The sequence below is a fragment of the Macaca thibetana genome, chromosome 20 (genome assembly GCF_024542745.1).
Source record: "Macaca thibetana thibetana isolate TM-01 chromosome 20, ASM2454274v1, whole genome shotgun sequence".
Classification (NCBI taxonomy): Eukaryota; Metazoa; Chordata; class Mammalia; order Primates; family Cercopithecidae; genus Macaca; species Macaca thibetana.
Window position 1 is genome coordinate 75,217,611 of NC_065597.1, and position 15,470 is coordinate 75,233,080.

Sequence of the window (15,470 nt, forward strand, 5' to 3'; positions counted from 1 at the left end):
TACGCCATTCTCATGCCTCAGCCTCTTGAGTAGCTGGGACTACAGGCGCCCGCCACCTCGCCAGGCTAGTTTTTTGTATTTTTTTAATAGAGACGGGGTTTCACCGTGTTAGCCAGGATGGTCTCGATCTCCTGACCTCGTGATCCGCCCGTCTCGGCCTCCCAAAGTGCTAGGATTACAGGCTTGAGCCACCGCGCCCGGCCGCCTCTGTTTTGTAAACTCTAACGACAGATAACTCAGATAACTGCAGATCGGGTTTTTTTTTTTTTGAGATGGAGTCTCACTGTGTTGCCCAGGCTGGAGTGCAATGGTGCAATCTTGGCTCACTCCAAGCTCTGCCTCCTGGGTTCAAGCAGTTCACCTGCCTCAGGCTCCTGAGTAGCTGGGATTACATGTGCGCACCACCACGCCTGACTAATTTTTGTATTTTTAGTACAGATGGGGTTTCACCATGTTGGTCAGGCTGCTCTTGACGGGCCCATGACCTCATGATCCGCCCACCTCGGCTTCCCAATGTGCTGGGATTACAGGCGTCAGCCACTGTGCCTGGACCAGATTGGGCTTTTTTTATACCAAAGGGTACCCATGAAGGAAACATTAAATTTCAAAGGGTGTTTCTGACACGAGGCTGTGACAGCCAGCTGCAGGCTGCGCCCCATCCTAGGCACAGGAAGCCTCAAGGAGATGCCTCAGCTGGCCTTGACTGGCCTTTCATGTCACCAGCTGCAGCCTGTCTGGAGTAAAAGACGATGAAGTGGGGAGGAAGGTGATGCTGAACTGGTTAACAGAAGTGTAGCTGGCTGGGGATTCTCTTCACATTCCTAAGAGCTCAATGCTTTTCTTTCTTTCTTTTTTTTTTTTGAGACACAGTTTCGCTCTTGTTGCCCAGGCTGGAGTGCAGTGACACGATCTTGGCTCACTGCAACCTCTGCCTCCAGGGTTCAGGCGATTCTCCTGCCTCAGCCCAGAGTAGCTGGGATTACAGGCACATGCCACCACACCTGGCTAATCCTGTATTTTTAGTAGAGATGGGGTTTCTCCATGTTGGCCAGGCTGGTCTTGAACTCCCAACCTCAGGTGATCCACCCGCCTCGGCCTCCCAAAGTGCTGGGATTACAGATGTGAGCTACCGCGCCTGGCCAGCTCAATGCTTTTCTGAAAGGGGTGAGCAAGAAGACAGAAAAAAATGCATGATGACATTCACCTCTGCTTCCTCTAGCCCCTCGCCCCTAAAATGATGGAAAACAAGTGGGACACGGTGGCTCATCCCTGTAATCCCAACATTCTGGAAGACCGAGGTGGGAGGACTGCTAGAGCCCAGGAGTTCAAGACCAGTCGGGGCCTGTCTCTACAAAAAATTTAAAAATTATCTGGGCATGGTGGCATGCACCTGTGGTCTCAGCTGCTCGGGAGGCTGAGGAGGGAGGATCGCTTGAGCTTGGGAGGTCTGGGAAGTGAAGACTGTTGTGAGCTGTGATCACTTCACTGCACAGAGCAAGGCAGAGCAAGACTGTCTCAAAAAGAAAAGAAAGCCGGCCGGGCGCGGTGGCTCAAGCCTGTAATCCCAGCACTTTGGGAGGCCGAGGTGGGCGGATCACGAGGTCAGGAGATTGAGACCATCCTGGCTAACAAGGTGAAACCCCGTCTCTACTAAAAAATACAAAAAAAAAAAAAAAAAACCTAGCCGGGTGCGGTGGCGGGCGCCTGTAGTCCCAGCTGCTCGGGAGGCTGAGGCAGGAGAATGGCGTGAACCCGGGAGGCGGAGCTTGCAGTGAGCTGAGATCCGGCCACTGCACTCCAGCCTGGGTGACAGAGCGAGACTCCGTCTCAAAAAAAAAAAAAAAAAAAAAAGAAAAGAAAGCCAAGAAAAGAGAAGAGAAACAAAAAGAAAAAAGTTTCCATCCATGGCCAGGTGTGACGACTCAGGTCTGTGATCCCAGTACTTCGGTAGGCCAAGGTGGGAGTCTCCCTTAAGCCCAGGAGTTCAAGACCAGGCTGGGCAACATACTGAAACTCCATCTCTATTAAAAATTAAAAGACGGTCGGGTGCAGTAACTCAAGCCTGTAATCCCAGCACTTTGGGAGGCCGAGACGGGCGGATCATGAGGTCAGGAGATCAAGACCATCCTGGCTAACACGGTGAAACCCTGTCTCTACTAAAAAATACAAAAAACTAGCCAGGCGAGGTGGCGGGCGCCTGTAGTCCCAGCTACTCGGGAGGCTGAGGCAGGAGAATGGTGTAAACCCGGGAGGCGGAGCTTGCAGTGAGCTGAGATCTGGCCACTGCACTCCAGCCTGGGTGACAGAGCGAGACTCCGTCTCAAAAAAAAAAAAAAAAAAAATTAAAAGACTAGCTGGGCATGGCAATGCACACCTGTAGTCCCAGGAACTCAGGGGGAGGAGGTGAGAGGATGGAGTGAGCCTGAGAGGTACAGGCTGCAGCGAGCTGTGATTGTGCCACAGTACTGCAGCCCAGGTGACAGAGCAAGACCATGTCTCAAAATAAAAGAAAACGGAAAACAAAAGGTTTCTGTCCCTGGCCCGGTGTGGTGGCTTACACCTGCAATCCCAGAATTTTGGGAGGCCAAGCTGGGAAGATCACTTGAGCCCAGGGAGTCTGGGGCTGTCAGACCTATGCCTGCACCTGTGAACAGCCACTGCACGACAGCCTGGGCAACGTAGCAAGACCTTGCCTATTTTTATTTATTTATTTTTTTTGTAGAGACAGGGTTTCACTATGTTGCCCAGGCTGGTCACAAAGAAACCGAGTCAGAAAGGTTAAACCTCAGGGTAGCAAGTCTAGCTCTAGAACATAAGCAATGCCGTCAAACATCTTACAGGAAAACTATCCACACTCTCACAGTCCAAACCAACCGAGGCTCAAGTCTATCTCCTGAGCACCCCTTTTCTCAAGAAGCTACAGGAAGATGTGCTGGACAAAAAATGGAGAAAACAAACAAGAAGGAAGACAGAGCCAGGGAGCTAGAGGATCCAACCCCTGAAACAAAGGAACTCACTGGTGTGGGGAGACCTGTCCAGGACCACAGCCACGAGGCCTGGAGAATGCCCAGCACAACGGGGCAGAGGGGAGGCTCCGGGGGGGGATGTTCCAGAGGAAGCCGGAGAGGCGTCTCCCGGCCCTGCCAGAGGCTGGGCCACGAAGCAGGATGGGGACAGGGAAGGCCAAGCAGATAAAGACGCGAAGCCAGTCTCTGATGGCAACAGAGGCCACCCAGCAGCCACACTGCGTGGCTCCCTGAGAAAGGCCTTAACCCTGCATGCTTATTTCGGTAAGAACTGGCAGGGGAGGAAGATAAAAGTGTATGTTGCCATCTTTCACAACAGGAAGCCAACAGATCTATGCAAAGCTGAAAAATGAAGAAATGGTCTTTAGGAATTGGAGTCAGACCCACCCCTCACCTTCAACTCACCTTGGGGAGCTGCCCAGACCCGGCTCTGAGAAGTCAGGCTCCTCACCGGGTCTCGGTACCTCAGAACTAACGCAGAGCAGACGTGGGGATGGTGGCTCCTTCCAGACCTTAGTGAACACTCAACAGGCCCAGCACCAAAAGCTCTGACACCTACCTCCTGGTCACAAATCCGGTCACAAATTCACAGCCCTGGAAACCCCTTTCCCAACACGCCCTCAGGATACCTTCAGCCCCAAACCATGTAAAATAACTTGCAGGAGTTTAAAAAATACCTCGGAAAAGAACATTTTCTAAAACTTTTTTTAAAAACTATGATTAATTATCCACTTCAGAACGTTTTTCAGCAGGAACCAGAGACCCACCTACCTTGCCACCTTCTTGCTGGAGAGCCGCTTTGTTGGACTGTGCAGAAAACAAAATAAACAGGAAAATTGTTAGAACAGACAGAGAGGAGCAGGAGGAAGCAGGAAACTCAGGCTGTGGAGATACGGGGTGGGTGGCCTTTCAGCAGTGCTCCCGGCATGCAGGGCCCCCCAGGCAAGCCCATGCACAAACGCTCACTCAGCAAAACAGCAAGGACACGGGGGTGCTGGGATGAGGCCGCATACGTCTCGTTACTCCAGCCCCCGAAGAGGCTTCCAGATGCAGCCACCCCAGACTGCGACTGAGGGGCCAGCGCCACACCTGGTCCCATCAGCTGGCTGCACTGTCCCAATGCTTCTGAAGCCAAATTACCCCCAAACGCTTGGCCTTCGGAGACCCCCAAGTGAAAAGTGACCCCAGATCCCGCTATGACAGGAGAGTTTGCCGCTGACTTCGACTTAGGCACTGATGCATCATGCTCAGAACGCCTGCCTAGGCATCAGTTTGGACACCTTTCCCGTTGCCATTTCAGGGCAGTAAATGTAGCCAATTATACATCAACTGTTTGATTTAACCATCTGCAGTGGCACATGAGCCAAACTTACCTTCTCTCTCATTTCTGAGGTCCAAAGTTGTATTTTACAGTATAGCTGCTAAACTATTAGCCTCAGCCTGCAAGAAGACACCCTCACCCCCAGGGCCTGGAAACCATCAAGATCCTGGAACTCACAAAGCCACATCTCTCTTCAGCCTACCTGTCTCAAAAACACCCATGATTTTCTTTCCAGGGTCAGGCAGAAAAATCTGCTGGAGGGGCTGGGCATGGTGGCTCATGCCTATAATCCGAGCACTCTGGGAGGCCAAGGCGGGCGGATCACCAGAGGTCGGGAGTTCAAGACCAGCCTAGCAACGTGGAAAAGCCCTGTCTCCACTAAAAATACAAAAATAATCGGGTGTGATGGCACGTGCCTGTAATCTCAGCTACTCGGGAAGCTGGGACAGGAGAATCGCTTCAACCCGGGAGATGGAGGTTGCAGTGAGCCAAGATCACGCCACTGTCCAGCCTGGGCAACAAAGAGCAAAACTCTGTCTCAAAAAAAAAAAAAAAAAAAAAAAAAAAAAATCTGCTGGAGGAGAATCAGCTGCTGTGCCAGGTATTAATGTAGAGCCCCTCAGCTCCAAGTCCATCCTTTTTACTGGCCCTGCAGAAACAGCGCTGGGCCCTTAGCAGGCTCCTCCTCCATGATGCTGCGTGTCATCAGCAGAGGGAGCCGTGGAGCAAACACAGCAGGAAGAGGTTTGCCTCCTGGTTCTGACCACTGTCTGCAGGGCCCTCTAACACACGCAGCCTCCCTAGCCCCCACTCTAGGGAGCATCCTGCCCACTGTAGCCAGAACCAGGGGCTTCCCCGACCCCACTCGGGTAGCTGTTCTCTAGGGGGTGACTCTGCCACGCATCCTGCAACAGAATAGCTTTCCTGGCAGCCAGGAGGCAGGTTCCCCACAAGCCCTGACAGCACGGTGGTGTCCCCACCACCCGGTTTGCAGCTGCTGCAGACCTCAGCCTTGGGTAGCAGTGGCTGCAGCTAGGGGGCTCTGCCCGGGCCCTGGGTGGCGGCTGCTCCTGTGGCTGCTATCCCTATGCTCTGCAGAGTTCTTTTTACTCATCCCAACCAGTGCCTCATTACTCCCATAGCCTGTGGCAGTCATTATTTTTCTTTCCCTAATGATTTTAAAAATTTTTTGTTTGTTTGTATTACCTTTTTTTATAGGCAGGGTCTGACTCTATCGCTCAGGCTGAAGTGCAGTGGTGCAACCACAGTTCACTGCAGCCTCAACCTCCCAAGCTCATGGGATCCTCCTGCCTCAGCCTCCCAAAGCACTGGGATTTCAGCCCACACCCAGTCCATTCTTTGTATTAAACTTTCCTTGTTCAAATTACTGTGTGGCTCTCCTTTCCTGATTGGAGACTAATAATGTGTATTTTAATACAGGTCTATTTTTTTTTAGACGGAGTCTCACTCTGTCGCCCAGGCTGGAGTGCGGTGGTGCAATCTCGGCTCACCGCAAGCTCCGCCTCCCGGGTTCACGCCATTCTCCTGCCTCAGCTTCCCAAGTAGCTGGGACTACAGGCGCCCGCCACCACGCCTGGCTTATTTTTTGTATTTTTAGTAGAGACTGGGTTTCACCGTGTTAGTCAGGATAGTCTCGATCTCCTGACCTCGTGATCCGCCACCTCGGTCTCCCAAAGTGCTAGGATTACAGGCATGAGCCACCGCACCCAGGCTGAATACAAATCTAATTTTATCCTATTATTGTTGAGACTCCCTAGAACTAGTAAGACAGGACAGACTCATCGTTCAGTTTACCTACTGAACGTTCAGTTTACCTCTCAGGGCCTGGACTGGCAGACCAGCAACAGCGTTTGTAATTTGAAAATATACCTCCAGGCAGGCCAGGCGCAGTGGCTCAGCCTGTAATCCCAGCACTCTGGGAGGTTGAAGCGGGAGGATCACGAGGTCCGGAGATTGAGACACAGTGAAACCCTGTCTCCACTAAAAATACAAAAATTAGCCGGGTGCAGTGGCAGGCACCTGTAGTCCCAGCTACTTGGGAGGCTGAGACAGGAGAATCGCCTGAATCCGGGAGACAGAGGTTACAGTGAGCAGAGATCGCACCACTGCACTCCAGCCTGGGCAACAAAGCGAGACTCTGTCTCAAAAAAAAGAAAAAAGAAAATATACCTCCATGTAAAGCACACTTCTTAGTTTCTACAAAATGAAATGTATTTAGAGGCTCCAGGATACCTGGAAAATGCAATAGCTGTTGGCCTGTTCTGAGACTGGACATCATATCCGATATCAAAGCTTCCAGAGGTGGTCTGGACTAATCACCTCTTGTCACCCACAAAGCATGACCAAATAAGCTTACTTTTGGGCAAGTCCATGGAAACTAAAAGGCAAGATTCAGATCTCCTCCACTGAGGGTTCTGGGGAGAATGTTCTCACTGGCAGCTGTGTGCCCTGATTGTGTTGAACTGAATAGCATATTAACCACTTGGCAGAGTCTTTTTTTTTGGAGTCAGAGTCTGGCTCTGTCGCCCAGGTTGGAGTGCAGTGGCACAATTTTGGCTCACTGCAGCCTCAACTTCCTGGGTTCAAGTGAACCTCCCATCTCAGCCTCCCAAGTAGCTGGAACTACAGGCGTGCACCACCACTCCTGGCTAATTTTTATATTTTTAGTAGAGACAGGGTTTCACCATGTTGGCCAGGCTGGTCTCAAACTCCTGGCCTCAAATGATCTGCCTGCCTCAGCCTCCCAAAATGCTAGGATTACAGACGTGAGTCACTGCGCCTGGCCCGCTTCGTAGAGTCTTAGGAAAAGGGGTGGCAGAACCTGGACGTGAGGCTCCACAGGACTTGCTGGTTGTACTTAGCTACATCCTAGTCCCTTCTCTAACCCACAAAGCCCAGCAGGGGTGACCATGGCCATCTTGGAGCTAGTTCTCAATGTGGGAAAAAATCCCTTCTATGTCAAAAATCTTCAGAGAATGAGACGAGACCTGAGTCTTCAGGCTTTACTTTCACATATGGAGATGATATGCTTGCACTCAACTTACCGGTGGGTGCGAGGGCAAGTCTCTGCGTGGGAAGAACAAATCACCCCTCCCCAGGCAGGATGAGCCATCGTCACGGAGCCCTGAACCCTCAGCTGAACAAATACAGCAGGCGAAAACCGATTTCCCCTCAAACAGAGGCTAGCGGATCTTTGGAATCACCGGATTCTGAATGGCCTCCAGTCTCCCAGGAAGGCCCTCTTCAAAGAGCACTTCTGCTTTCTCATCAGTGCTGCCAAGACCCCCTGATGCTCCAGAATGGCCATCAGTGCCGGGCCTCACCGGCATCCTCTCCACCTGAATGGGCACTGGCTGGAGGCCCTGTGTTTCACAGCATTTCATGGAACCTAAGAAGAGTTAAGTGCCCTGGAAATGGAACTAGAGGCAGGACAGAAGCCTCAACAAGGCTGTGAGCAGTGAGCACCCACCAGCAAGGATGGGTTGGCCTTGGCAGAAGCCCCCTGGGGGCAGGGACAGAAGCAGGCCCAAGACAGTAAGCAGTTTCACAAAGACCTCTAAACATGCTAGAACCATAACGGTAGCTCACCTTTCCGCCACCTTTACAAACCCTCCCAACAGGCCAGGGCTCGTTTTTCGGGAAGCCATCCCGGATTGCCAGCATGAGCCTGCATGCTCACTCACCTCTTCTGCTAGGCTAGGGCTGCTGTGGAAAGCTCCAAAGGGGCCCATTTCTTCACCAGACCCTCCTCGAGGGCTGTCCACCCAGGGGCTTCCCCATGGGCTTTACTGCAGGCGAAATCAACACAGATGCCTAATAGGCACGTCAATAAATGCAAACCACCCAAAACTGTCTTCTGTAACTGGGGGTTAGACACGAGGCCAGCCACAGAAGCTCCCCTGCCGAGACACAGTCAGCTCCCTTACAGGCTCACTGTGAGTACACAAAACTCCACTGAAACTAACAATCCTGAAAGCTGTTTACACACATTTGTTCTTAAAGACCAAATCTTTTAACTTTCCCAATTCTGTCTCATGAGCTCAATGAAAGAAATCTTTTAGTAAAATGCAGAAAGAATCCTCTTTCACACACAGGACAGACAGCACAGCTTGCAAAGACTGATCACTTTCTCCACCAACACAAGCGCTGGCCTGAGCTGCGCATGCAGGGGAGGAGGCGGGGCGCCGGCGGCCCGCGGCGTGCAGGGGAGGAGGCGGGGCCCCGGCGGCCCGCGGCGTGCAGGGGAGGAGGCGGGGCCCCAGGGAGAGTCCCGCTGGCCTCGCGGCAACCAGGCCAGGCCTCAGGAAGCACCGGAGTCAGGTCAGGCCCTCAACGGGGCTGTGGGTATCGGGAGTCCCCCACACCCTGGGAACAGACAGCAAGGCCAGGCGCTCGTCAGTTACCTATTCATTTCAAGATCACTCAGGCGGGCGGAAAGATCCTCAAGGCGGTTGATTTGTTTGTGGCACTGGCTACAGTAAAACTCAAACGCCTCATCAGTGAGGATGCTGTGCAGCTTTGCGGCAAGAGGGTCAGTGCTAGAGAGACAGAAGCATCCGTTCAGGAGAGGATGGGGACCCGTGGGGTCATCTGTGACTCCGCACAAGGGGCTGAGGGGGACAGGACGGGACATGGTGTGGAACAAAAGCACGTGGAGAATGAGCTGTGCAATGTTCTGGCTCTTGCCTTTAGACCGCAGTGAGCCCACACCCCTCAGCTGCCTCCAGGAGCCCCGGACAGGCACCAGCTCGAGCATCAGGGGGCCCCGCACACACCTGCTCCTCTGGGTCAGGTGCCCAGAAGAAAGCAGGGGCAGCCTGAGAGCTTCCTTGCAAAGCAAAAGCCCTTCTTTAAAAAGAAGGTAAAAAAACCACACTGCTTTCTCTTTTGCCAAAAACACATCAACGTGATAGCAAACCATATCTCCAGGTAAACTTTACTTACTGTACTATATTTATGATTACTCCAAAAATCACCTCTAGCAAAAACTATGCATGAATGATAAATCTACAATAGTTTTCTGATTTTTAAGATGTGCATTAAAGCCGGGCATGGTGGCTCATGCTTGTAATTCCAGCACTTTGGGGGGGCTGAGGTGGGTGGATCGCTTGAGCTCAGGTGTTTGAGACCAGCCTAGGCAACATGGTGAAACCCTGTTTCTACAAAAAATACAAAAATTAGTCAGGTGTAGTAGCTCACACCTGTAGTCCCAGCTATTCAGGAAGCTGAGGAAGGTTGAGGCTGCAGTGAGCCATGATGGCACCACTCCAGCCTGGGCAATAAAGTGAGATCCTGTCTCAAAAAAAAAAAAAACCCAAAAAACCGACCTGCGTTAAAACTCAGTGTTCTGTACCGTGGTGGTGCTAGCTAACCTCCCTGTGACTTCACCTCCAAGGGCTTCTGGGGCACTGGCAGGGGGTGCTGTGTCTGCGACGCGAAGGCAGAGGAGCAAAGGCAGCCTCATCTTGGGCACTGGGACCCACAGGCTGTGGAAGCTCAAGTAAAGAAAGGTGAAAAGTGAAACATACAATGTAGCATAGATGACACTTGAAACAGGTAACAATGGAAACACTGCACAGGAGACAGGGAGGAACTACACAGGTAGGAAGAGGTGATTACCAAGCCCAGAGACACAAGTTTAGAAACGCCCAGTCCTCTGGCCCTTGTCTTGACACCACCACCCGCTGGGAGAGGACAGCGCCGAAGACAAGCACACTGCCTCCGAGGACGCCTGCGACGCCTCACTCACGCACAGCTCTCCCAGGACGCTCGCCGGGACCAACCAGCACACGGGACATCCGTGCAGGGTCCCCACACCCAGGGCTGATGGGTGGCTTCAGGGAGGGCACATGGGAAACAAAAGGAGGGGGACCCTATGGACAGATGAGCTGCTCAGCTCAAGGGATGGCCCCTCCTGCACCGCCCTCCACCCAGGTTCCCTGGGCCTCGGTAACAGCGGGCAGGTGGCGGGCAAGGGAAGACTCGTGGCTGCCTAAAGAGACTCGGCCTTGAATGCTGGCAAAGATGGACAACAAGAACCTAGCAGCAAAGGGGAGAAGGGATTGAAGTAAAACCCCATCAGCCAGGCGAGGGTCTCCCTGAACTCAGGAGCGTCCTCGAGGGACTGACTCCCACGCGGGAGCCCTAAGCCCTCAGACGTGCGTACCCAGACCCCATGTTTGGATCCAAGCCAAGAGGACTCTGGACGTTTGTGAGTAGGCATCTCACCCACTGCGTGTCATGCTTCTATTTATTTAGTCACAGCTTTCCAGTTGGGATGTCAGATATTTACAAGGAAATGAATCTGAAGACTCACTTGTGATCTTGAGGCCTCCCTCAAAAGCCTGCACAGCCCACCATGTGATCCATGGCCCACAGCTAAGGAGCCTGCAAGCCGAGTGTCCAAACACAGCTCTGTGCCACATGATTCTGCTGAAGCCTCAGAAATGCAGTGATCTGGGGATGTAGCTGGATAAGAGGGACTTCACCCAGCTTTCCTAAATCCAGGTATAAATTTTAAATTTTTGAATATGGTTTACTTAATCACATTACATCAAGGAAAGCAAGTTCTCTCTTACCAACGTACGAACCAAAAAGGGAAACTTCCTATAATCAACCACGGGAAGAAGAGGGAGGAGGGTGTGCTGGTGCAAGGTATCATTACCTGGGCGTGAGGAAAGCGGGGTCGCTGCAGCCGAGCTGCCCGTTGCACAGGGTCTCTGGGGACAGCTCTGCCTCACTGCCTTCACCGTAGTCCTCAAAGTGCTCCTCACCCCCAATCACCGTGATGACAGACTGGCCATGGGGGTGAGACCTACAAAGTAAAACAGAAATGATGTCTTCTGACTGAAGGCCATAGGCATCCCCAAGCTGAGGGTGTGGAAGGTGCTTTCCACAGGGTGTGCTACAAGCCACACGTGAGTCCTGGGAGTCACGTTTAAAAAAAAACAAAAGGCCAGGTGCGGTGGCTCACACCTGTAATCCCAGCACTTTGGGAGGCCGAGGCAGGTGGATCATGAGGTCAGGAGATCGAGACCATCCTGGCTAACACAGTGAAACGCTGTCTCTATAAAAATATAAAAAATTAGCCGGGCTTGGTAGCGGGCGCCTGTAGTCCCAGCTACTCGAGTGGCTGAGGCAGAAGAATGGCATGAACCCAGGAGGCAGGGCTTGCAATGAGCCGAGATGGCGCTGCTGCATTCCAGACTGGGCAACGAGTGAGACTCGTCTCAAAAAAAAAAAAAAAAGGTGGGCTGGGTGCGATGGCTCACACCTGTAATCCCAACACTTTGGGAGGCCAAGGCGAGCAGATGGCTTGAGCTCAGGAGTTTGAGACCAGCCCGGGCAACAGAGGGAGGCCTCAACTGCAAAAAAAAATTTCTAAATCAGCCAGGTATGGAAGCACACGCCTGTAGTCCCAGGTACTCGGGAGGCTGAAGTGGGAAGGTTGCTTGAGCCTGGGAGGTCGAGGCTACAGTGAGCGGTGATGATGCCACTGCACTCCAGCCTGGGTGACAGAGCAAGGCCCTGTCTCAAAAAAAAAAAAAACAAGTAAAGAAACAGTTTTTTTTTCTTTTTCTTTTTTTGAGATGGAGTCTTGCTGTGTCGCCCAGGCTGGAGTCTATGGAGCGATCTCAGCTCACTGCAAGCTCCGCCTCCAGGGTTCATGCCATTCTCCTGCTTCAGTCTCCAAGCAGCTGGGACCACAGGCGCCTGCCACCACACACGGATAATTTTTTGTATTTTTAGTAGAGACAGGGTTTCACCGTGTTAGTCAAGATGGTCTCGATCTCCTCACCTCGTGATCTGCCCGCCTTGGCCTCCCGAAGTGCTGGGATGACAGGTGTGAGCCACTGCGCCTGGCCCAAATATATTTTAATAAAACATTTTACTTAGCCCAACATGCAGTCGTTTCAAACACTCCAGCCTCTTCACTCTCCTCACTCTGCAGCAAGTGTGTCCTCCCACATCACGAGTCCCGCAGCCCCACACGGGACAGCGCAGGTCCACACAGACAAACATCTGGGTTCAAGCACCTTCACCTCTTCTCTAGGGAGCTGCTGTCCTCACGCAACCACTGGGCGATGGAATTCAAACTTCTACTTTAATCTAAAACTTAACAGCAAATCGCAACGGGGAAAAGGAAGGGGTTTCCAAGTACCCGTTCTCCTTCTGAAGAGAGTGACTCCCCCACAGCCAAGTTCTGGAAAACACAGTGGCTGGAGGCAACGGGAAACAGCTGTGCCTCCAGCAGCTCCTGTGCTCCAGCGCTCCCCACTCCCACCCTTCCCCAGAAGTCCTCAGGAGAACCTGCCGTGCAGGCCAGGTGCTGCTTCCTTCCAGGAAAGAAAGGGGCCTGGGAGAGTGAGGTGGCTCCTCGTGCCCAGGAGAAGGGGGCAGAGTCAGGAGGACCATGTACTCTGCTCTGTCCAGACCTGCTGTGCTCAGCCGTGAGAAGTTCCAGTTTCACACCCACAGAAATGCCCACCACGCACCACTCCTGGGACAGCTCACGATGAATCCCATGGCCTTAAATACGCAGGCTTTCAGTAAAAATGATACAGAAACCAAACCAGGGCCGGGCACGGTGGCTCACGCCTGTAATCCCAGCACTTTGGGAGGCCGAGGCGGGCGGATCACGAGGTCAGGAGATCTATACCATTCTGGCTAACACGGTGAAACCCCATCTCTACTAAAAAGACAAAAAATTAGCCGGGCATAGTGGCAGGCGCATGTAGTCCCAGCTACCCAGGAAGCTGAGACAGGAGAATCACTTGAACCCGGGAGGCGGAGCTTGCAGTGAGCCAAGATCGCACCACTGCACTCCAGCCTGGGCAACAGAGCGAGACAGGGTCTCAAAAAAAAAAAAAAAAAAAAAAAAAAAGAGGCCAGGCGTGGTGGCTCACGCCTGTAATCCCAACACTTTGGGAGGCCGAGACGGGAGGATCGCAAGGTCAGGAGATTGAGGTCATCCTGGCTAAGAAGGTGAAACCCCTGGCCGGGCGCAGTGGCTCAAGCCTGTAATCCCAGCACTTTGGGAGGCCGAGACGGGCGGATCACGAGGTCAGGAGATCGAGACCATCCTGGTTAACACGGTGAAACCCCGTTTCTACTAAAACTACAAAAAACTAGCCGGGCGAGGTGGCGGGCGCCTGTAGTCCCAGCTACTCGGGAGGCTGAGGCAGGAGAATGGCGGGAACCCGGGAGGCGGAGCTTGCAGTGAGCTGAGATCCGGCCACTGCACTCCAGCCTGGGCGACAGAGTGAGACTCCGTCTCAAAAAAAAAAAAAAAAAAAAAAAAAAGAAGGTGAAACCCTGTCTCTACTAAAAATACAAAAAAAAATTAGCCGGGCGCAGTGGTGGGCGCCTGTAGTCCCAGCTACTAGGGAGGCTGAGGCAGGAGAATAGCGTGAACTCGCGAGGTGGAGCTTGCAGTGAGCTGAGATTGCACCACTGCACTCCAGCCTGGGTGACAGAGCGAGACTCCATCTCAAAAAAAAAAAAAAGGAAAAGAAAAACGAAAAAGAAACCAAAACCGGGAGGCGTGCGCCACTTCATAGCCTCCTGATAGGGTCTTCAACTTGGTCTGCCTGTCTGCATCAGTCCCCTTCCTACACAGTGACAGGCAGGCGTGGCTCCCTTCCACAGCCACCATCTAAAATTAGGCTACGTTACAGGAAGACTCTATTTTCTGTTTCTTATGATTGGGTGCTTGTTTTACCAACAGGCTCAGATACTGTGACAGAAAACTGCCCTCTGAGGGGAGGAGAATCAGCAAGAGGAAAACACACACTGGTCCATCAGCCAGGAGGCCCTTCCCCCTCCCCGGGCCACTGTGGTGAAACCTGCTACTCCCTCAGAAGCAATGACGAGGGGCTCAGCACCCCTCCCCACCCCATCTCCTCCTCTCCTCAGCACAGCTTTTCCTGATGCGTGACGGGAACAGAGAAGGCCCACATGCAAGGTCATGCTGGGGACCAAGAGGCCCACGCTGCACGGCAGAGGATGTATAAACTAGACGGTCTGCACGCAGATGCCCAACGCGCTTTCCATGCCAGGTCCACAGAAGATGGGTAACACTAGCTAGCAATCAGATCCGGTCACAAATGAGCTTTTCAAAATATGTGTCCCCTAAAAGAGTTATATATATATATATTTTTGAGACAGAGTCTCGCTCTGTCGCCCAGGCTGAAATGCAGTGGTGCAGTCTCGACTCACTGCAAACTCTGCCTCTCTGGATTCAAGCGACTCTCCTGCCTCAGCCTCCCGAGTAGCTGGGATTATAGGCGCATGCCACCATGCCCAGCTAGTTATTTTTAGTAGAGACAGGGTTTTACCACGTTGGCCAGGCTGGTCTCAAACTCCTGACCTTGTGATCCACCTGCCTCAGCCCTACAAAGAGCTGGAATTATAGGAATGAGACACCACGCCCCACCAAGAGTTATACTGCTTAAAAACTAGTGAGAAAATAAATGCCTGTAATCCCAGCACTTTGGGAGGTCAAGGAGGGCGGATCACTTGAGGCTGGCAGTTTGAAGTCAGCCGGGCCAATATGGCGAAACCCTGTCTCTACCAAAAATACAAAAAAATTAGCCAGGCGTGGTGGCGGGCGCCAGTAGTCCCAATAATCAGGAGGCTAAGGCAAGAGAATCACTTGAATCCGGGAGGCAGAGATTGCAGTGACCCAAGATTGTGTCACTGCCCTGCAGCCTGGGCGACACAGCAAGACTGTCTCAAAAGAAAACATAACAAAAAAATTATATAGCGATCACAGATATGAATATGAAGGTAAAACAATAACATTTTTAAAGGAAAGCATAAGTAAACATCATAGTGACTGTGTAGTAAGCAAAGATTTACTGAGTGGGACACAAAAGTGCTAATAAACATAAAAGAAAAATGGATTAACTCAACTATAGCAAAATTTAAAACATCTGTTCTGGTCCAGGGCGGTGGCTCACGCCCATAATCCCAGCACTTTGGGAGGCCAATGCGGGTGGATCACAAGGTCAGGAGTTCAAGACCAGCCTGGCCAAGATGCTGAAACCCCATCTCTACCAAAACTATAAAAATTAGCCGGGCGCCGTGGCAGGCACCTGTAA

At 52.2% G+C, this 15,470-nt stretch overlaps 1 protein-coding gene across 2 annotated transcripts in view; it reads right to left on the reverse strand.

The window, feature by feature from the left end:
• The window catches only part of RAB11FIP3 (RAB11 family interacting protein 3), a 103,001-nt gene that overhangs the window by 20,516 nt on the left and 67,015 nt on the right, over positions 1–15,470 (reverse strand). The window contains exons 5-7 of one of the 2 annotated variants that reach the window (XM_050774676.1): positions 11,033–11,182; positions 8,772–8,906; positions 3,798–3,833 (exon numbers count right to left, since the gene is read on the reverse strand). In XM_050774676.1, coding sequence (XP_050630633.1) covers positions 3,798–3,833; positions 8,772–8,906; positions 11,033–11,182 — 321 coding nt within the window. The remainder of the gene's footprint in view (positions 1–3,797; positions 3,834–8,771; positions 8,907–11,032; positions 11,183–15,470) is intronic. The other variant, XM_050774677.1, reaches the window with a different exon arrangement.